The 14,700-nt window shown below is 48.6% G+C and overlaps 2 protein-coding genes across 3 annotated transcripts in view; one reads left to right on the top strand and one right to left on the bottom strand.

Annotated features, from left to right (window-relative positions):
• YDJC (YdjC chitooligosaccharide deacetylase homolog) overlaps nucleotides 1-14,049 on the bottom strand; it is a 35,082-nt gene extending 21,033 nt beyond the window's left edge. Inside the window, exon 1 of one of the 2 annotated variants that reach the window (XM_085593114.1) lies at nucleotides 10,125-14,049. The gene's annotated coding sequence lies outside the window, so the exon portion shown is untranslated. Of the gene's footprint in view, nucleotides 1-655; nucleotides 802-10,124 lie in introns of those variants that run through there. The other variant, XM_085593115.1, reaches the window with a different exon arrangement.
• SDF2L1 (stromal cell derived factor 2 like 1) lies at nucleotides 1,393-5,055 on the top strand. The gene is made up of 3 exons (XM_021549845.4): nucleotides 1,393-1,633; nucleotides 2,352-2,548; nucleotides 3,747-5,055. The coding sequence occupies exons 1-3, from the start codon at nucleotides 1,450-1,452 to the stop codon at nucleotides 4,023-4,025; spliced, it is 660 nt and encodes a 219-aa protein (XP_021405520.1). The 5' UTR covers nucleotides 1,393-1,449; the 3' UTR covers nucleotides 4,026-5,055.
• Nucleotides 14,050-14,700: the final 651 nt, after the last annotated feature.

Raw genomic sequence — 14,700 nt, forward strand, 5'->3', positions numbered from 1 at the left:
GAATTTTGCAAGAGATTGAAGCACAGAAGGTGAATTCTGGGATGCAAAAGCAAAGATGTTATGTTATTGCTACAGCTTAATGTAACAGCAACCATTGCTAGTTCTTCTTTGTGTAGTGTTTATGCCCTATAATTAGAAACTATATTATGTCCTATAATTAGAAGCTCTAATATAATCCAGAAATTACTGGAGCTGCAATGCATTATCGTCCAAGTCACTTCACAAACATGAATTCCCTTTGTTTTCCAACACTGTGTTACTTTTCTCTGTAAATCCCCCAAACGGCTAGATATTTACTCCATTCTAAGAGGCAGAACTGCAGGGAGGAGCAGACCTAAATGTGCCGCCTGCCAGCTCTGAGCTAGAAGTGGCCTGAATGGAACAGCAGGGGCTGATTGACCTGACAGTGCAACTGCGGCTCCCCGAGGCTGGATCTAAACACTGCCCGTACCTGGCTGTGACTCTGAGCCGGTCTGTCTCTGACACTGCTCTCGCTGTGAGGACATTTGTCCTTCCTCTGATAATAACTGAACGGTCCTACCCACAGCGCCTTTTCCGTCTAGGCCCTTTAACAACCCCTCAGCCTGACCTGGCTGTAATTTTTCATACAGCCCAGACCACGTTAGACGAGTGACAGACAGTGGCAGTGACAGACCTGGCCTCTCCTCCTACGTTCTCAGCAAGGGCAAACTGCAGAGTGGTGCCAGCGCTGTCCCGGGGTTGCCCAGCAGCCGGAGGCGACACCTCTCCGTGGGTGACACCTCTCCGTGGGTGACACCTCTCCGGGGGTGACACCTCGCCGGAGGCGACACCTCTCCGTGGGTGACACCTCTCCGTGGGTGACACCTCTCCGGGGGTGGCACCTCGCCGGGGGTGGCACCTCGCCGGGGGTGACACCTCGCCGGGGGTGGCACCTCGCCGGGGGTGACACCTCTCCGGGGGTGACACCTCGCCGGGGGTGGCACCTCGCCGGGGCTGGCACCTCGCCGGGGGTGGCACCTCGCCGGGGGTGACACCTCTCCGTGGGTGACGCCTCGCCGTGGGTGACACCTCTCCGTGGGTGACGCCTCGCCGTGGGTGACACCTCTCCGTGGGTGACACCTCGCCGGGGCTGGCACCTCGCCGGGGGTGGCGCCGCTCGGGGCCCGGGGCCGAAGGCTCAGCACAGCCCCGTGAGGGAGCAGCGCCCGCAGTTCTCCTTCGCGTCCTCACCCGAGGGAGGGAGGGGGGGGGCGCCACGCCGCGCTCTCTGATTGGCTAGTTCCCGCCTTGCCGGTTCGCTATAGCCCAATGAGAGCGCGCGGCGGGGCGGGCGGCGGGCGGGGATTGGCTGAGCGCGGCGGTGGGCAGGGCGGTCGCTGGGCCCGCGCGGGGGAGCGGAAGCGCCGCTCTGAGGGCGGCGGTGGCGGCGGGGCTGAGGGGCCGGCGGGGCCGGCCGGGTGCGCCGCGATGCGGGGTGGCCGCCGCCTCTTCCCGCTGCTGCTCCTGGCGCTGCTGCTCCTGGCGCTGCTGCCCGGGCTGTGCCACGGCAGGGAGCCGGCGCCGGGCGCCGTGACTTGCGGCTCGGTGCTGAAGCTGCTCAACACCCGCCACAGCGTACGGCTCCACTCGCACGAGGTCAAGTACGGCTCCGGTGAGCAGGGCCTGGCCGCGGAGCTGGAAAATGGCGGGGCACGGGCTGTGAGGGGCCGAGGAAGCGGGGGGGACAGGTGGTGCCTGACAGGGAAATGGCGGGGGTGGGCAGGCAGTGAGGGTTGTGGGGAAGGTGGAGGAAGTTGGGTTTTCCCGAGGTTGATATCCTTGGTGCAGAGGGAAGTGGCAGGCCGCGGTTGGGGTTTAGGGCTGGGCTGGAGACACGACAGAGACAGAGGGATGCTGAGGCCTGTGGGATAGGAAGATGTGTCAGCTGCTTTCTGGGCCCTGGAGTCGGGATGTGACAGGGCTGCTTTGCCCTCGTCCCCTGCTCAGTGTCAAGGCCTTCAGCAGTACCTTCCAGTGTCTGTTCTGACAACGAGGGTGCTGGTCTGTTGGGGAACATGAAGACCTTGATAGTATTTTTGATAAAGGTGGGATGGTGTGAATAGTACCTGTCATGGATAGGATTTTTTTCTTGCGTTCACCATGAACTTTGACAGTTTGCATCTGCTAACACATGCTGTGTTTCACTGCATCCATCTGAAAGATGATTTGGTACCTGCATTCCTTTTGCAGTCAGTAAATGGACTGTGAGAATTAAGCACTCGTAAACATGAAGGCATGACAACATTGAAGCAAACTTCTGTAGTTTTCTCGTGTCTTTTTGAACTGGGGAGGCGGGATAAGTCTTGTGTCATTTAATTCTATTCAAACAGGAAGTGGGCAGCAGTCAGTGACAGGAGTTGAAGCTTCAGATGATGCCAACAGCTACTGGCGGATCCGTGGGAAGAGTGACAATAGTTGCCAGCGTGGGACACCTGTGAAATGTGGGCAAGCCATACGACTTACCCACGTTAACACTGGGAAAAATCTGCACACTCATCACTTCCCATCACCACTCTCCAATAACCAAGTGAGTTGGTTTAAATCTTAAGCTTTTGTACAAGTAGTGCATGCTATTGACAATAGTCTCTCCAGTTACTTGGGTTTTTGGAGACTCAGACTTGAGTACCAGCTACCAGCAGCAGTATGTCTGTGCATATCCAGATTCAAGTATAGGTTTTTCTGCATCTTAAAATGATGTATTTCAGTTCTTGACAGAGGCAGTACAGTATGTGCCAGCATTGGAATTTCACAGTACTTTTAACAAATCTGCTTTTTTTTCTTTTTCTGCACTGTTGCTGCTGGGAAGGCTGTTCTGAAATGTCGGATGTTTTTTAGATGCAGGTGATTGAGTACCTCTCTCAACATTGTGAAGATTGCTCTAGAGCCAGGCAGCTAGTCATGTGTTATAACATTAGGCATTCCTATGTCCATGTTCCTTGGTGATCCAGTCTGTTAATCTCATTTGTCTTCTTGCTATCTCTATTTTGTTACACTGTTCGTATTTTTCTGTCCTCCTTCCACAGGAAAACTGAACTGCTCTTGTAATCATACTTAAATACAGTTTTGTACCTATCTAAAAGAGTGTAATTTCTAACCATAATTCAGCCCCAGAACAAATACCTCTCCAGGATGGAAGATCTATTGTAAATAATGCAGTTGTTGGAAGATTTTTGTTATTAGTCATGTCAGTCTTCCATCAGGCTGTGTAGATAGGTTGTTACATTGAAACTTGGACGATGTGACTCTTTGTGAAATAATTTTTCTTCCACCATGAGTAAAGTGGCTGAAGCAATAAGGTTCAGCTCTGTGTAGGGTATCTTGATAATCTGATGATTAAAAGTGATGGAAAAATAACATTTCAAAAGAATTCTTTAAGGGAAAGGTTTACTCTGAAACCTTAGTCTGGGTTTCATTTTTCAGTGTAGACATTTTGTATCTTGTCATTAAGGTAAGAATATTCAACTGTCATTGTGGGGTTTTGTTTTATTTAGAGTTTTTCCAGTACTTTTTGCTCAGAGAACAGGTTGGAGTTTGTTGGCACTTTGTGTTCAGATTGTCTGGTAGAACCTTACTGCTTCTGGCTTAGGTAATTGTTGACAAAGCAAAACAACAGCATTTCTTTCCCCATCCTTGTCTTTGATCTCTGCTGAGTCTGTGGTTGATGTCTGTGTGTCCTGGAGGTGTTTGCTTACACTTTCACTTCAGGAAGCTTGTGTCTCTAACAGGAAGTAAGTGCCTTTGGGGATGATGGCGAAGGAGATGACCTGGATTTCTGGATTGTGCAGTGCAGTGGGACTTACTGGGAGCGGGAGGATGCCGTGCGCTTCAAGCACGTGGGGACTGAGGTGTTCCTGTCCATCACGGGGGAGCAGTACGGCCACCCCATTAGAGGCCAGCGGGAAGTTCATGGCATGCCTGCTGCCAACCACCACAACTATTGGAAAGCCATGGAGGGAGTCTTCATCAAACCCAGTCTGGACCCTGCAAAACATGATGAGCTCTGAATTGACACGGGATCCAAAATGCTTCGTTTGACTCCAGTGTTTGGAGATGCTAATCCTTGGTTTCTTCTAAGTCCTGCCTTGCCTAAGTAACTGATTTTCTGTGTTACTGAAGGGCATTAGTTCATTCTAGGAATGCAGCACTTCTGTGGGGAATGGCTTCTGCCAGGTTCAGCCACTGACATTTATTTGATGAAGTCCTTTCTGAATTTCCAAGCTTTATTGGTGAAACTAGTTCATACATCTGTTAGGTTTTGTTGTCATTTGTTTGCTTGTTACTTTTTCTCGAATTCAAAGAAAATGAAAAAATGAAAGTAATACTTTTCTCTAGTCTCAAGTACAATAAATCTTTGTATTTTGTAATCTTTTTCCAGCTGTAATTAAATATTTAGAAACTGATTTCTACATCCTAGTGAAAGAATGTTATTGATGAGGAGATGGATTGAGTAGAAATGGAACAATTGTTCTGAAATATGGTGTTTTTTGAATGACTTACTCAGCTATTCAGTCTTTGAGTTAAAAAAGTATCCATTTGAAAATTGCATCCAATGTCTTACGAGAGTTTAATTCTGTATTGTATTAGAAGACTTGAAAATATAGTGTATGTTGGAGTAAGAAGACAAAATTTTAGTAGTTGTACTTTGTCCAAGAAATTCAGTTGTTCTAGTAGTGATGGTACAGCTGATTGTCCATTGGTAAGGCTGCTCTGCTCTATGAACAGGTGCAGAAAACTGCTGCTTGCTTAATTAATATTAGAATTCTACAGAGTTTCTTATGGTGTAAAGGAACGGTTAAATTTGGCTTCTGTGTCACTCTACAAGATCAATATGACAATCCAAGTGAATAAATAGTGAGGCATACACCTATGTGGGCTTTTTTATGTGTGAATCCAGAAGAGCAAAAAAAATCTGAGACAATGGTTTGGTCATGGATTTCTGACAGAGTGGTATGCACTGGAGTGTTAGCAAGGAATCTTCACTGAACAAGTTAAGAATTTCTGTGTTCCTCTCTGAAAATAAATAAATTCTTCGCATTTTTTACACAGTGTTACTGGAAATATTGATTAAAATTCAAAATACCATGTATTTGTGATTCTGTATCAAATTGAAAAGCTCACTGAATGAGCGAGAAAAGTCAGAACATTCAGGTGTTCTTGTTTCCATGTGTAAATAGTTTACTGATTACTGTGCTCATTAGTCAATCAGTCAAAGAAGCAGGAAACTGATTTGCTGCTCTTACAGCTCCAGTCAGGAGCTGCAGTGTTGGTGTTATGTTGAGAGGGTGCAGTAGGCACTTGAGTTCAGCTTTACAAATCCACCGGGCTGCTCTGTGCACCTCATGCAGGAGTCCAGCCCAGGCTGGCTCCAGGCTTTATTTAAGGATATCCTGCTAGGGAAGATCTGTCCAAGCCCTATGGAACAAGGAACTTCTGTGACAGCATTTCTGGTGTACCTTGCTATTTTTCTTCAAAGGAAAAGGTAAGAACATTTTTTTTAGTAATTTTACTTGCATGTATGTATTTGGGATTGCAAGGCAATGTAAGGATTGCAGGCATTTTGGAGATTAAATAGACTGGCTTTTGCTGTTTTGTATTAGAAGTAAACTTTCCTGTGATTAATATTTCAGGTTCACTGATACTCCTGACTAATTGGTATTGAGGTTATAGCTATAAAAGGATAATTATTTAAAAACAAACCAAACCTGCATAAACAAGCTTTTCCCTTTTTAAGGAGAGCTTTTCTTTTGAATGGTCTACACATAAGCACAAAAAATGTGATGGCACTTGACAGGAGGCAGAAATAGTTTTGGCAATGAGTTCTCTAAGTTCACTAAGAGCTAAAAGGCTTTGTGCCTGCACCGTATGGGCTTAGTGTTTGTGCACCTGTGGAATACTAAACTGGCTGAGAAGGGGTAGAGCTGTGGGGCTCATCTTGGTCTGTGTGCCAGGTAAAATCCCCACCCAATGATTGTATGTGCCTGGATGTTTCTGTCCTTGGCAAAGGTGGTTTTCAGTCTTATTTATTATGCTTGAGTGGGATTTCACTGGACCTTTGACTTTCTGTTCTGGATTTGAACCAAATTCATTTGGTGAGGCTGTGAAAAAACTTTTAGCCTTTATTGCTTAGTTTATTATGTTCTGTTCTGAAAAATATTTGCACCTTTTGTTCCTAAACCAAGCTGCCACACACAAATATACCCTTGAATGCCTTATTTAAAGACATGTTCAACAATATCCCTGTGTACTGTTTCTTCCACTTCTGATTCTGACCAAAGTGCATAAGTGACTTAGCCCTTATATTTCGCTTGGGAATATGTCACAATAGTTGGGGGCATTTTGTTTAGTTGGGATATTTTCCCCAATTTTTATCACTGTAAGTGGTTGCCTGAAGGACTCTCAAATAAGGCTGGTTGAAATACATGTTACTTTGGAAAGATGTAATACAGTACTCCAAGAACTACTGGTACTCCTAGCATGCTGAATTCTGGCTACAAAAGTCATGTTAATGTAGCAAGTACAATAATTATAGCTGTGAAAAATGATGGCTTGTGGTCATGTGCAAGCACTGAGATTTCAGAGTGTGAATCAGGTATTTTTATTTACTTTGTCTGCTCATAATTTAACTTTTAGTCTTGCCCCCATGAGTAAGGATTAGACACTTGGAGAATCTGTTTCTGTATTGCTGTATGGTGGTGTTTGTTTTCCATATGAATTTATTATCTGCCTAAAGCTCTTGGGGCTCTAGGGTAAAACATGAAATGTAGCTATAAAAGTTGGGAATTCTGTTTTATTTATTTTTCTTTATTTTAAAGTGATACAGAGAATTTTGATAGGCGGTATAAAATGTATTTAACCTTGAAAAGTTAAATGAAACCTATCGGTTTTGACTTCTGATGCTAGCAGGAAATAATTCTTTCAAATAACTGACAGTTGCTTACCTGTTTCTCACTTTTTTTACTACAAGAACTCTGAAAAGCTGCACCAATGTTACTTTGTACTCCTCCTTTAAGAAACCAGAAAGGCTTTTGGGGAATGAATTAGAAGGCTCTGTATTTGTAATTGTTCTCAGCGGGAATAGTTGCTAGTCAGTCTTTGAAATCTGTCAATAGTGCATTTTACACATATATCTATATCTAGTTCAATATGAAATGACAGAGTTTCTTAGATATGTTAATTTTGGAGGTGTGTGCCTACAGACATTTTTACTCTGTTTCTGGAAATTCTTTAAAGCTCTGTACAACTGCCCTGCATATGAACACTTGCCACACATTTTGACTTTTTAGTCAGGATGAATGAAACCTGGGTTTAGTTCTTCCAGTGTTCTGGAAGGGCTGTGTTGCTTACTGATTCTTCATTCTGAATCTTGAGGCTAAATATAAACCAGTGATTATATTTAAATGGTATAATCATAATTTAATTTATTGTGTTTAGGAATACTAATTGGGTATATCTGTTCTTATTAGGTTAAATTATCATATCATTTTAAAGAGGAAAAAAATACAAAGCAAGCCTGTAACAATGACTCTCACTCAGCAGTATTTCTAAGCCTGTTAGTTTTGCTGAATCTTCTCTTGTCTTCTGCCTGCCTTCCCCAGCACTGAAGCAGTAGCTGGCACTGCAGATGCACCACATTTCACACCTGGCCTAGACAAAGGCTGAACTGTAGCAGTGTCTTCTTCAGCAGCAGCATCCTGCTGGTGTCTGACTCCCTTGCATCCTTGCTAGCTCTTTGCCAAATTCCCTGCTGGCAGCTGAGAACTGTCGGAGAACCTATCAGAGATTTGTGTTTGTAGGGTGTCTAATGCTATTGCCCCTCTTTCCTAGTTTTGAGTTTGCATCTGTGCCCTTTTGGTTTTGCAATTTTATCTTTAAAAACATCTCCTGTAATCCAACCCTGGGCCACAAATCAATTATCTTTGATAATTAATTGCTTCATAATGTGGCTGTTTCATCAGCTGCCTTTCAGGAATTCATGTGTTTGGGGTTACAAGACAGCACTTGTGGTTGTATCATTTAGCTTTTTAAAGAAGCAAGAAAATAAGTTAAACAGGAATATTTGAAGCTAAGGAAGTGTTTTCCTCTTCACTGTGCTTGGTTCTATCCTGTGGGGTAGGAAGCACAGGGGATGGTTTTCTTCCTCAAGGAAGAATAAAACATTCAGCTTTACCAACCTGTAGTTACATGGGAAACACAAGGCAATTTGAACATTACCTTAGGGTTTAAAATGCATGCAGGTCACAAACATGAATGAACTTTAAGCATTTTGAAAAACCTTAGGAACCTAAAGGTATAAGTATTTCATACCTCTTCCTTCCAGGGAAGCACCACCTTAGTGCTCCCATGTTTATAAATTCTTTTATAGGGAGTGCGGTATTTACATATAAGAATTTATTTTTATTTTCTGTGCAAAAGAGGGAAACCCAGCATTAGGTTCTTCTCATCTGTTTCCTGAATCAAACTTGCTGTAATTGTAGTAATGCGTGGAAATGGATTGAGACATGGTCAACCAATTTCTCTGAGGACAGTACTGGTTTATTTTGGGTGTGTGTGAGCAAGGAGGGAATATAGTGAGCACCTTGAAAAGTAGACTTCAGCAGCTGCACTGTTCAATGCTTCTTTCTATTTAAATTGCATCAAATTTAACTGATTATGAAAACCTCTTTACTATATTTGGTATTGTGCTAATTCTAAATTAGCATAAAGTTCACAGTGAAATCCTGTGATAGCTCTGATACTGATTCAAGCTGCTGTTCTGTGAGGGATTCATCTGTTTCCTGTCCTTTGGGAAAATGGTGTCCTGCTTCATTAGGACAAGAAGTGTTAGAAGCTGTATGACATCTCAAGGGTCCCAAACCCTTACAAAATACATTACAAATTAATCAGAATGTGTACAAGCTGTAAAGCTGTGTGATGACTTCCAGTGTGCTTTTTTTAAATTGTAAAAGTAATGTGTGGCTGCTAGCTTTGGCTGTGTGGAGGACTGTTGAGCTTTGCCTCAGATCTGTGGCTCTTTGCTTGGTCTTCATGATGGTTATGTATTTATCCACCTCGGCTTCATTCTCTAAGAGTACTCATTATTAGTACAAGTGTGTGCTGTGCAGAAAATCAAAGTAGGTGGGGTGAATCTAAGTGCAACTCAAACCACAGCTGAACTTAAGACGCAGTAGGTGCCCGATGTTATTTTTCTTCTGCTGCCGCTCTCCCAGCCCCGTCTGTGCGTGCCCGGCTGCCGCAGCCTGGAAGGGTCGGGCTGACTTCAGCCGCCTTCCCGCGGCTGCGTGGCTTGGCGGTGCCCGCAGACAGCCCCCACACGAGAGCTTCTCTTCTGTGCGCTTAAATGCTGGTGGCTACTCTGTCCTGCCTAGGGGACAACCCTGTGGATGAGCTGTATAATAACTTGCGTGGGGTGGATGCGAGCAGGGCCGTTCTGAGGTGAAAGGGGCGGGCGCGTTCGTTCTCTCGGTGCTGGAGCCGGGAGCCGCGGCCGCTAGTCAGCGCTGCTCCTCCGCCTTCCGCGCCGCTCCCCGGCGCTGCCTGCCTGCGAGCCGTGTGCCTTTGGCAGCCCGGCAGGGTTTCAGCAGCGCAGCTTTGATCGCCGCAGATTTATACTCTTCGGGGGGAAACAAATAACATCCGCTTCCCCCGCGTTACACTGCTAAGGCGATCAGCTGCTGCAAGACCGCCCGTGCGGCCCTGCCTCCTTAGGTGTGCTCTGCCAAGTCATGTACTGCTCGGTTATTAGAAGGGAAGTTTAAAACATTAGCATAAGCTCTGAAGCGGTGCTTCAGGCGTTTCTGTTTACTGTTTTTCTTTAGGATTGTTGAAGTGCGGCCAAGGATGAAGTCTGTTTGCTTACAGTGTACATTTAAGGCAATTATCTGTATTGTAAAATTAAATACCGGTTTCTGCTCGGTGGGGAAAGAAAACGCACAAAAGGATCGTTAAAAAGGGAGCTCTCCTTGTCCTGTCATGTACTAAAAAACGCATTGCATTTCGCAAGATCTCGATAGTAAAAGCTAAAACAAGACGATCTGTTCCTAACTATAATAGGCTGCACGTCAGTGGTAGTTACAGGAACACCTCTTATCCCTAACGTAGCTTACCTGGCTTTCCTCGGCTCTTGCTGGACTGCTTCCCCTGGAGTAGATCCTGTGCCATCCGCCGAGGATTCCCTTTGGCATGAGGATGAAAGCCGAGCTGCCATCTCTTACCGACACGGTATCGGTTTGCGAGCCGCTGCGAGATTTCTCCCAGCCATCCTGCGGGGATGGAGCTCCCACTGGCTTCGTGGATCACCCACATCGCGCCCCACCAGCCGTCCTGAGTGGGGACAGCAAGCGGCGGGTCCAGCTCCCCTTCCTACCAGCGCAGTTATTGCCGAGGGCTTTGTTCACGTGCCAAAAGAACGTGATTTTTTTTTTTTTTTCCCTGCATGTCTGGCTGGCGGTGCAATTTGGGTTTCTCAGCATCCGCCGCCTGCCGATATTCTTTCATGTCTAGCGGAAAGATGCTCTCGCACAGGAACCTTCAGGGATTCCGGGTACCAGTAATTTGCATGCCAGCCGCTGCTAACGGTGATCCTTGGGTGCTGGCAGGAGACCCTCATTCTCTTAGCGAAATTGTTCTCACGGCTCACTCTACTCCCATCCCTCTCCTCTCTGCTGGGCACGATCGGCGTCTCTTTATTCAGCCTCGCCCGCCGCAGCGGGGCGTGGAGGGAGCGGGGAGGTCCCACGGTGTGCGCCGGCCCCGCCGGAGCCCCCGGCTGCGGGCAGAGCCTGGGCGCGGCGCGTCTCCCGTGGAAGCGCTCCTCCGCGGCCGGGCGCGGCAATGCTGGCCGCAGGGCCGACGCCCAGGAACGGGGCTGCTTTGGGCAGTGCCTGTGTCCGATGGGTCGGCGGAGAGGGCGATTCCTCCGCTGCCTTCACCCGGCTTCCTCTGGCCAGGCGGCAAATTTAAAGCCCAGTAGCTCAAGAGCCCAAAAGGCTGCAAAACCGAATCGTGCCTTCTTGTGCCGAGAAAACACACAGGTGACTCAGTCAGTACCTGCCCGGGAGAGGGAGCTGACAGGCTCACGGGGGCCCCGATTGCTTATCCCGCATCAAGGACGCCCGGAGGCCTTCGTGCTTAGGGGTGTTCTTACCGTGCTTTTATATGGCTTGTGAGAGGGCTTCCGGCCCTGTCCGGCTGCTGACACTGCGAGAGAAACACGCCGTAATGCATTCTCAGCAGTTCCTGTCCTAGTACAAACCCATCTAGCTCGGTAACTGCCTTCGGCGGGCACACGGAATGTGATGCGGGAAAGTAATCACATACGCACTTGTTTAATCACCTGTCTACTCCGCTTGTATCCTCCCTGCTTGTTCAAAGCGGGAAGGGCTGTGACGCGTGCCAGCAATATCTTACGCTGGACTAGCGTTGAGTGTGTTTGTGACCCCATTGCCAAAGAAAAAAAATATAGAGCTCTTATAGCATTAAACCTGTGCGGGTAAAACAGACCTCGAGAAGTGCAGAATGCAAGGCTTCTCCTGAAATTGCACCCAAGGGAGCACCATCTGCTCTCTCTTGCAAATATTATACTTTTGAACACATTACCTCTGCCTTTGCTAGGTGCGGATGTGCAGATGATTACTGTCAAGCTGAAGGCAATTTTCTATAAAGCTGCACAGCAAAACACGTTTATGTTGTGCTGCGTTTCCTCAGCAATACAAGCCCACGGTGAGATTGGCTCTCAGTCGAGCTTGAAGACTTCAGTCTCAAGGGCAAAATAGTTTAAAATGTTAAAATATTTGTCTCTCTCAATGTGCATTGTTTTCCCTCATGATATGGGCGGTTGTTTATTGTGAGCAATTAACTGAGATCTTTCTTAAGAAATCCCAGCAGCCTCGCTGCCCCTCGGTCTCGGCTCTGGTGGTAGAAGTCTTCGTGACGCCCCTTAGGAAAACTGCCATTCCCAGGGCTAAAGCCGGGCGCCAGAGAACAGGAGGGACGCTGCTCGGCAGAGGGCAGGGCGGGGCGGGGCGATCCGGACCAGAGGAAACAGATTCGGTCTTTAAGGGGTAAATTCGCAATTGGGAGGGCACAGCTTCCCTCCTCCCTACTCAGAAAGGTAGAGGTACTTGTGATTTTTTTGGAAGCGGCAGATGGAGTTGAAGGGACACCGCCCCCCGGGAGAGCAGGAGTGGGTGGCAGAGAAAAGCCTGAGAGCCCTCCCAAGACTGGAAATTTGACATTAGCAGCGTTTTTCGGCTTCTTCCCCAGCGACACCCGAAAGCCGAGCCGGGGAGCGAGTGAACCCCGCAACTCTTGTTCTGCAGGGACGGGGAGGTGGGGTCCCGAATGTGGGGAATATCAGAACAAAGTGAATATGCGTGTCAGTGAGGGAGAGCGAGGGTTTCCGAGCCCGGCGGTGCAGGGCGGGGGCTGCGTGGGGCAGGGCGCAGGCGTGGAGCGAACGTACAATGGGAGCTGGCCAGGGGAGGTGGTTCAGCATCCTCAGCACGAACCTGCCGCCGGGGCGGCTCCTGCTCTGCCCACAGCACGCTCCTGGCTGGGACCCCGCGGCGGAGCTCCGGCAGCGGAGGTTGCGCCGGCTGCGTGCCAGGGCACTGGCCCCACCGGGGAGGGCATGCTGCGCGAGGCGGCTGCTCCTGAGTGGGATGCTACATTAAAAGATGCTTTGAAGGAAAGATAATAAATGCCGAATGTTGCTTCCCCTTCCAACCTGCTTTCTGAGCTCTTCTGCATAGGAAATTTGCCCAGTCTAGATAGTTCTTGTCAGAAAACCACCTTGACACTAGATCATATTATCTTATATCTGTCGCCTTAAGAAACCGAAGGAAAAGTGATTGTTGTTCAGTCTGAGACACTATGGTTTATACTGAAAGAATTCCTTAGTATTTAACCTAAAATAAAATTCCATCCTTATAAAATGTTAGCTGAAGTCCAGGGATCATCTGGAATTAATAGGCAGAGCTATGCTTAAGGTACTGATGAGCAGTACTCAGTTTGTAGCTGCAGAACCGAGTGATCCCAAAAACGCGCTAGTGCTTCTTCGTCCCATCTGGAAGAGAAAATTATAGGTTTTCTTCACCTTGTCTGTGAGCAATGCTCTGGGTTCTGGGGCAGGTGGCCAAGAAGCCAGCAGGAAGACAGAGTTACAGCCCAGGGCTGCCCAGGTGAACCCCTGCCCTCCCCAATATCCTTCTCCCACAGAGGGGGGAAGACCACCCGCTGCCTCTCTGCCATGGGCTGCTCGGAGCAGGTTCAAATGGCGACGGGCACCTTGTCCCTCGAAGGTAGGGACTTTTTGCCTGTCCCTATCCGCGGTCCAGGGCTGTGGGGTGACCAGGAGCGGATGGGAGCCTGGGCACGGCCGCTACCGCCCGGCTGAGGGAGGCTGGGTGTTCTGCTGGGAGCCAGCCCCTCTTTGGTCCGGGGTGTTGTGGCCCCTGCTCGAGCCTGCGGGGTGACACGGGTTCCCCACGCCTCGCAGCCCTTCTCCGCCCGCTGCTTTTGCCGCCGGGAATGACCGACTGCAGGTGCGAGACTCTCACTCACTTCTTTGTGGAAAATGCGGCAGAACACAGTGCGGCAGCTCGCCCCCGGCACGGTCGGGGCAGCAGCGGGCTGTCTCTAGGGCATTTATGTGCATCCGTGGGTTTAAATTGAATAGAGAAGAGCCAGGGAAAGATGTTCTTGCATTTCGGGCAGAGGTGTTTTGGGCAGAGATAATTGGAAATGTGTGACTGAGTAGCCTAAAGAATACTTGCTCCTGCTGTGTCGTCCCCCCTCAAATGATGTTTATTGTGTGCCCCCAAGTTAATAAAAAAAATTCAAGACGTCTATGTCGAGAAGTGGTTTTAGCCAGTGTCCCTTTGCCCCCGCTCTGAGCCTGTCCTCCCCGTCTTTGCTGGGACTGGCGGAGGTGGCTTTTCGCGTCAGCCTTTCACACAGGGTAAGGCAGTGGCTTCTAGCACACCTTCCCTGACGGAAGGGGGGCCGCCCTCTGCCTCCCTGTGTCACGGTGGGGAAAGATCCTCAGGCTTGAAGCCTTCCTTTTGATCAGAGCCTGCGAATAAAGCGGCGGGACCGACTGTCAGCAGGATCCTCTCATGAGGCCCTCGGAACCCCCAAGCAATCCGATTGCGGGGACCAGTTTCACCCGGGAGCAGCTGTCGGGCTCAGCCGGCTGCGGTGCACTGGCCTTTACCGAGCACCGAAAGGGAGCCCCCGGCACCGAAACCCTTTCTTTCTGCCGGCGGCAGCGCCCCTGGCGCTGCCCGTGCCGCTCGCCGGCCGCACGGGGCTCGCCGCGCCGTCGGGGCAGCGGGCGCGGAGCGGAGCCCGGGGGAGCCTCCCCCCGGCCCGGGGAGCCGCTCCGCCGCCGGAGGGGGAGGGCAGGCTGAGGCTTTGCCCCACCCGCTGTAGTGCCGAGACCCATTCATTCAGCTAGTCCAGGCTTTAAAGACCCCTTACCCCACTGTCTTCCATAAAACAGGGTGCAAGTGGAAAAGAGTTCGGCTTCGCTACTCCTGATATAAGTATTATCCTGATTCTCCCGCCTCTAATTAAATTATCCCTGGGGGGGGGGGGGATGTTTCCTTTCTTTTTTCCTTTTTTTTTCCTTTATTTTTTTCCTTTTTTTTCTTTCTTTTTTTCTTTCTTTTTCTTCTTTTT

Source organism: Lonchura striata, chromosome 15, assembly GCF_050655825.1.
Source record: "Lonchura striata isolate lonStrDom1 chromosome 15, ASM5065582v1, whole genome shotgun sequence".
Classification (NCBI taxonomy): Eukaryota; Metazoa; Chordata; class Aves; order Passeriformes; family Estrildidae; genus Lonchura; species Lonchura striata.

What these genes read in the sequence shown, in the direction of transcription:
- SDF2L1 (XM_021549845.4), top strand. Translation starts at nt 1,450, where the DNA reads ATGCGGGGTGGCCGCCGCCTCTTCCCGCTGCTGCTCCTGGCGCTGCTG. An exon ending in CGAGGTCAAGTACGGCTCCG is followed by an intron (nt 1,634 to 2,351) that starts GTGAGCAGGGCC and finishes CTATTCAAACAG; the next exon opens with GAAGTGGGCAGCAGTCAGTG. An exon ending in CACCACTCTCCAATAACCAA is followed by an intron (nt 2,549 to 3,746) that starts GTGAGTTGGTTT and finishes TGTCTCTAACAG; the next exon opens with GAAGTAAGTGCCTTTGGGGA.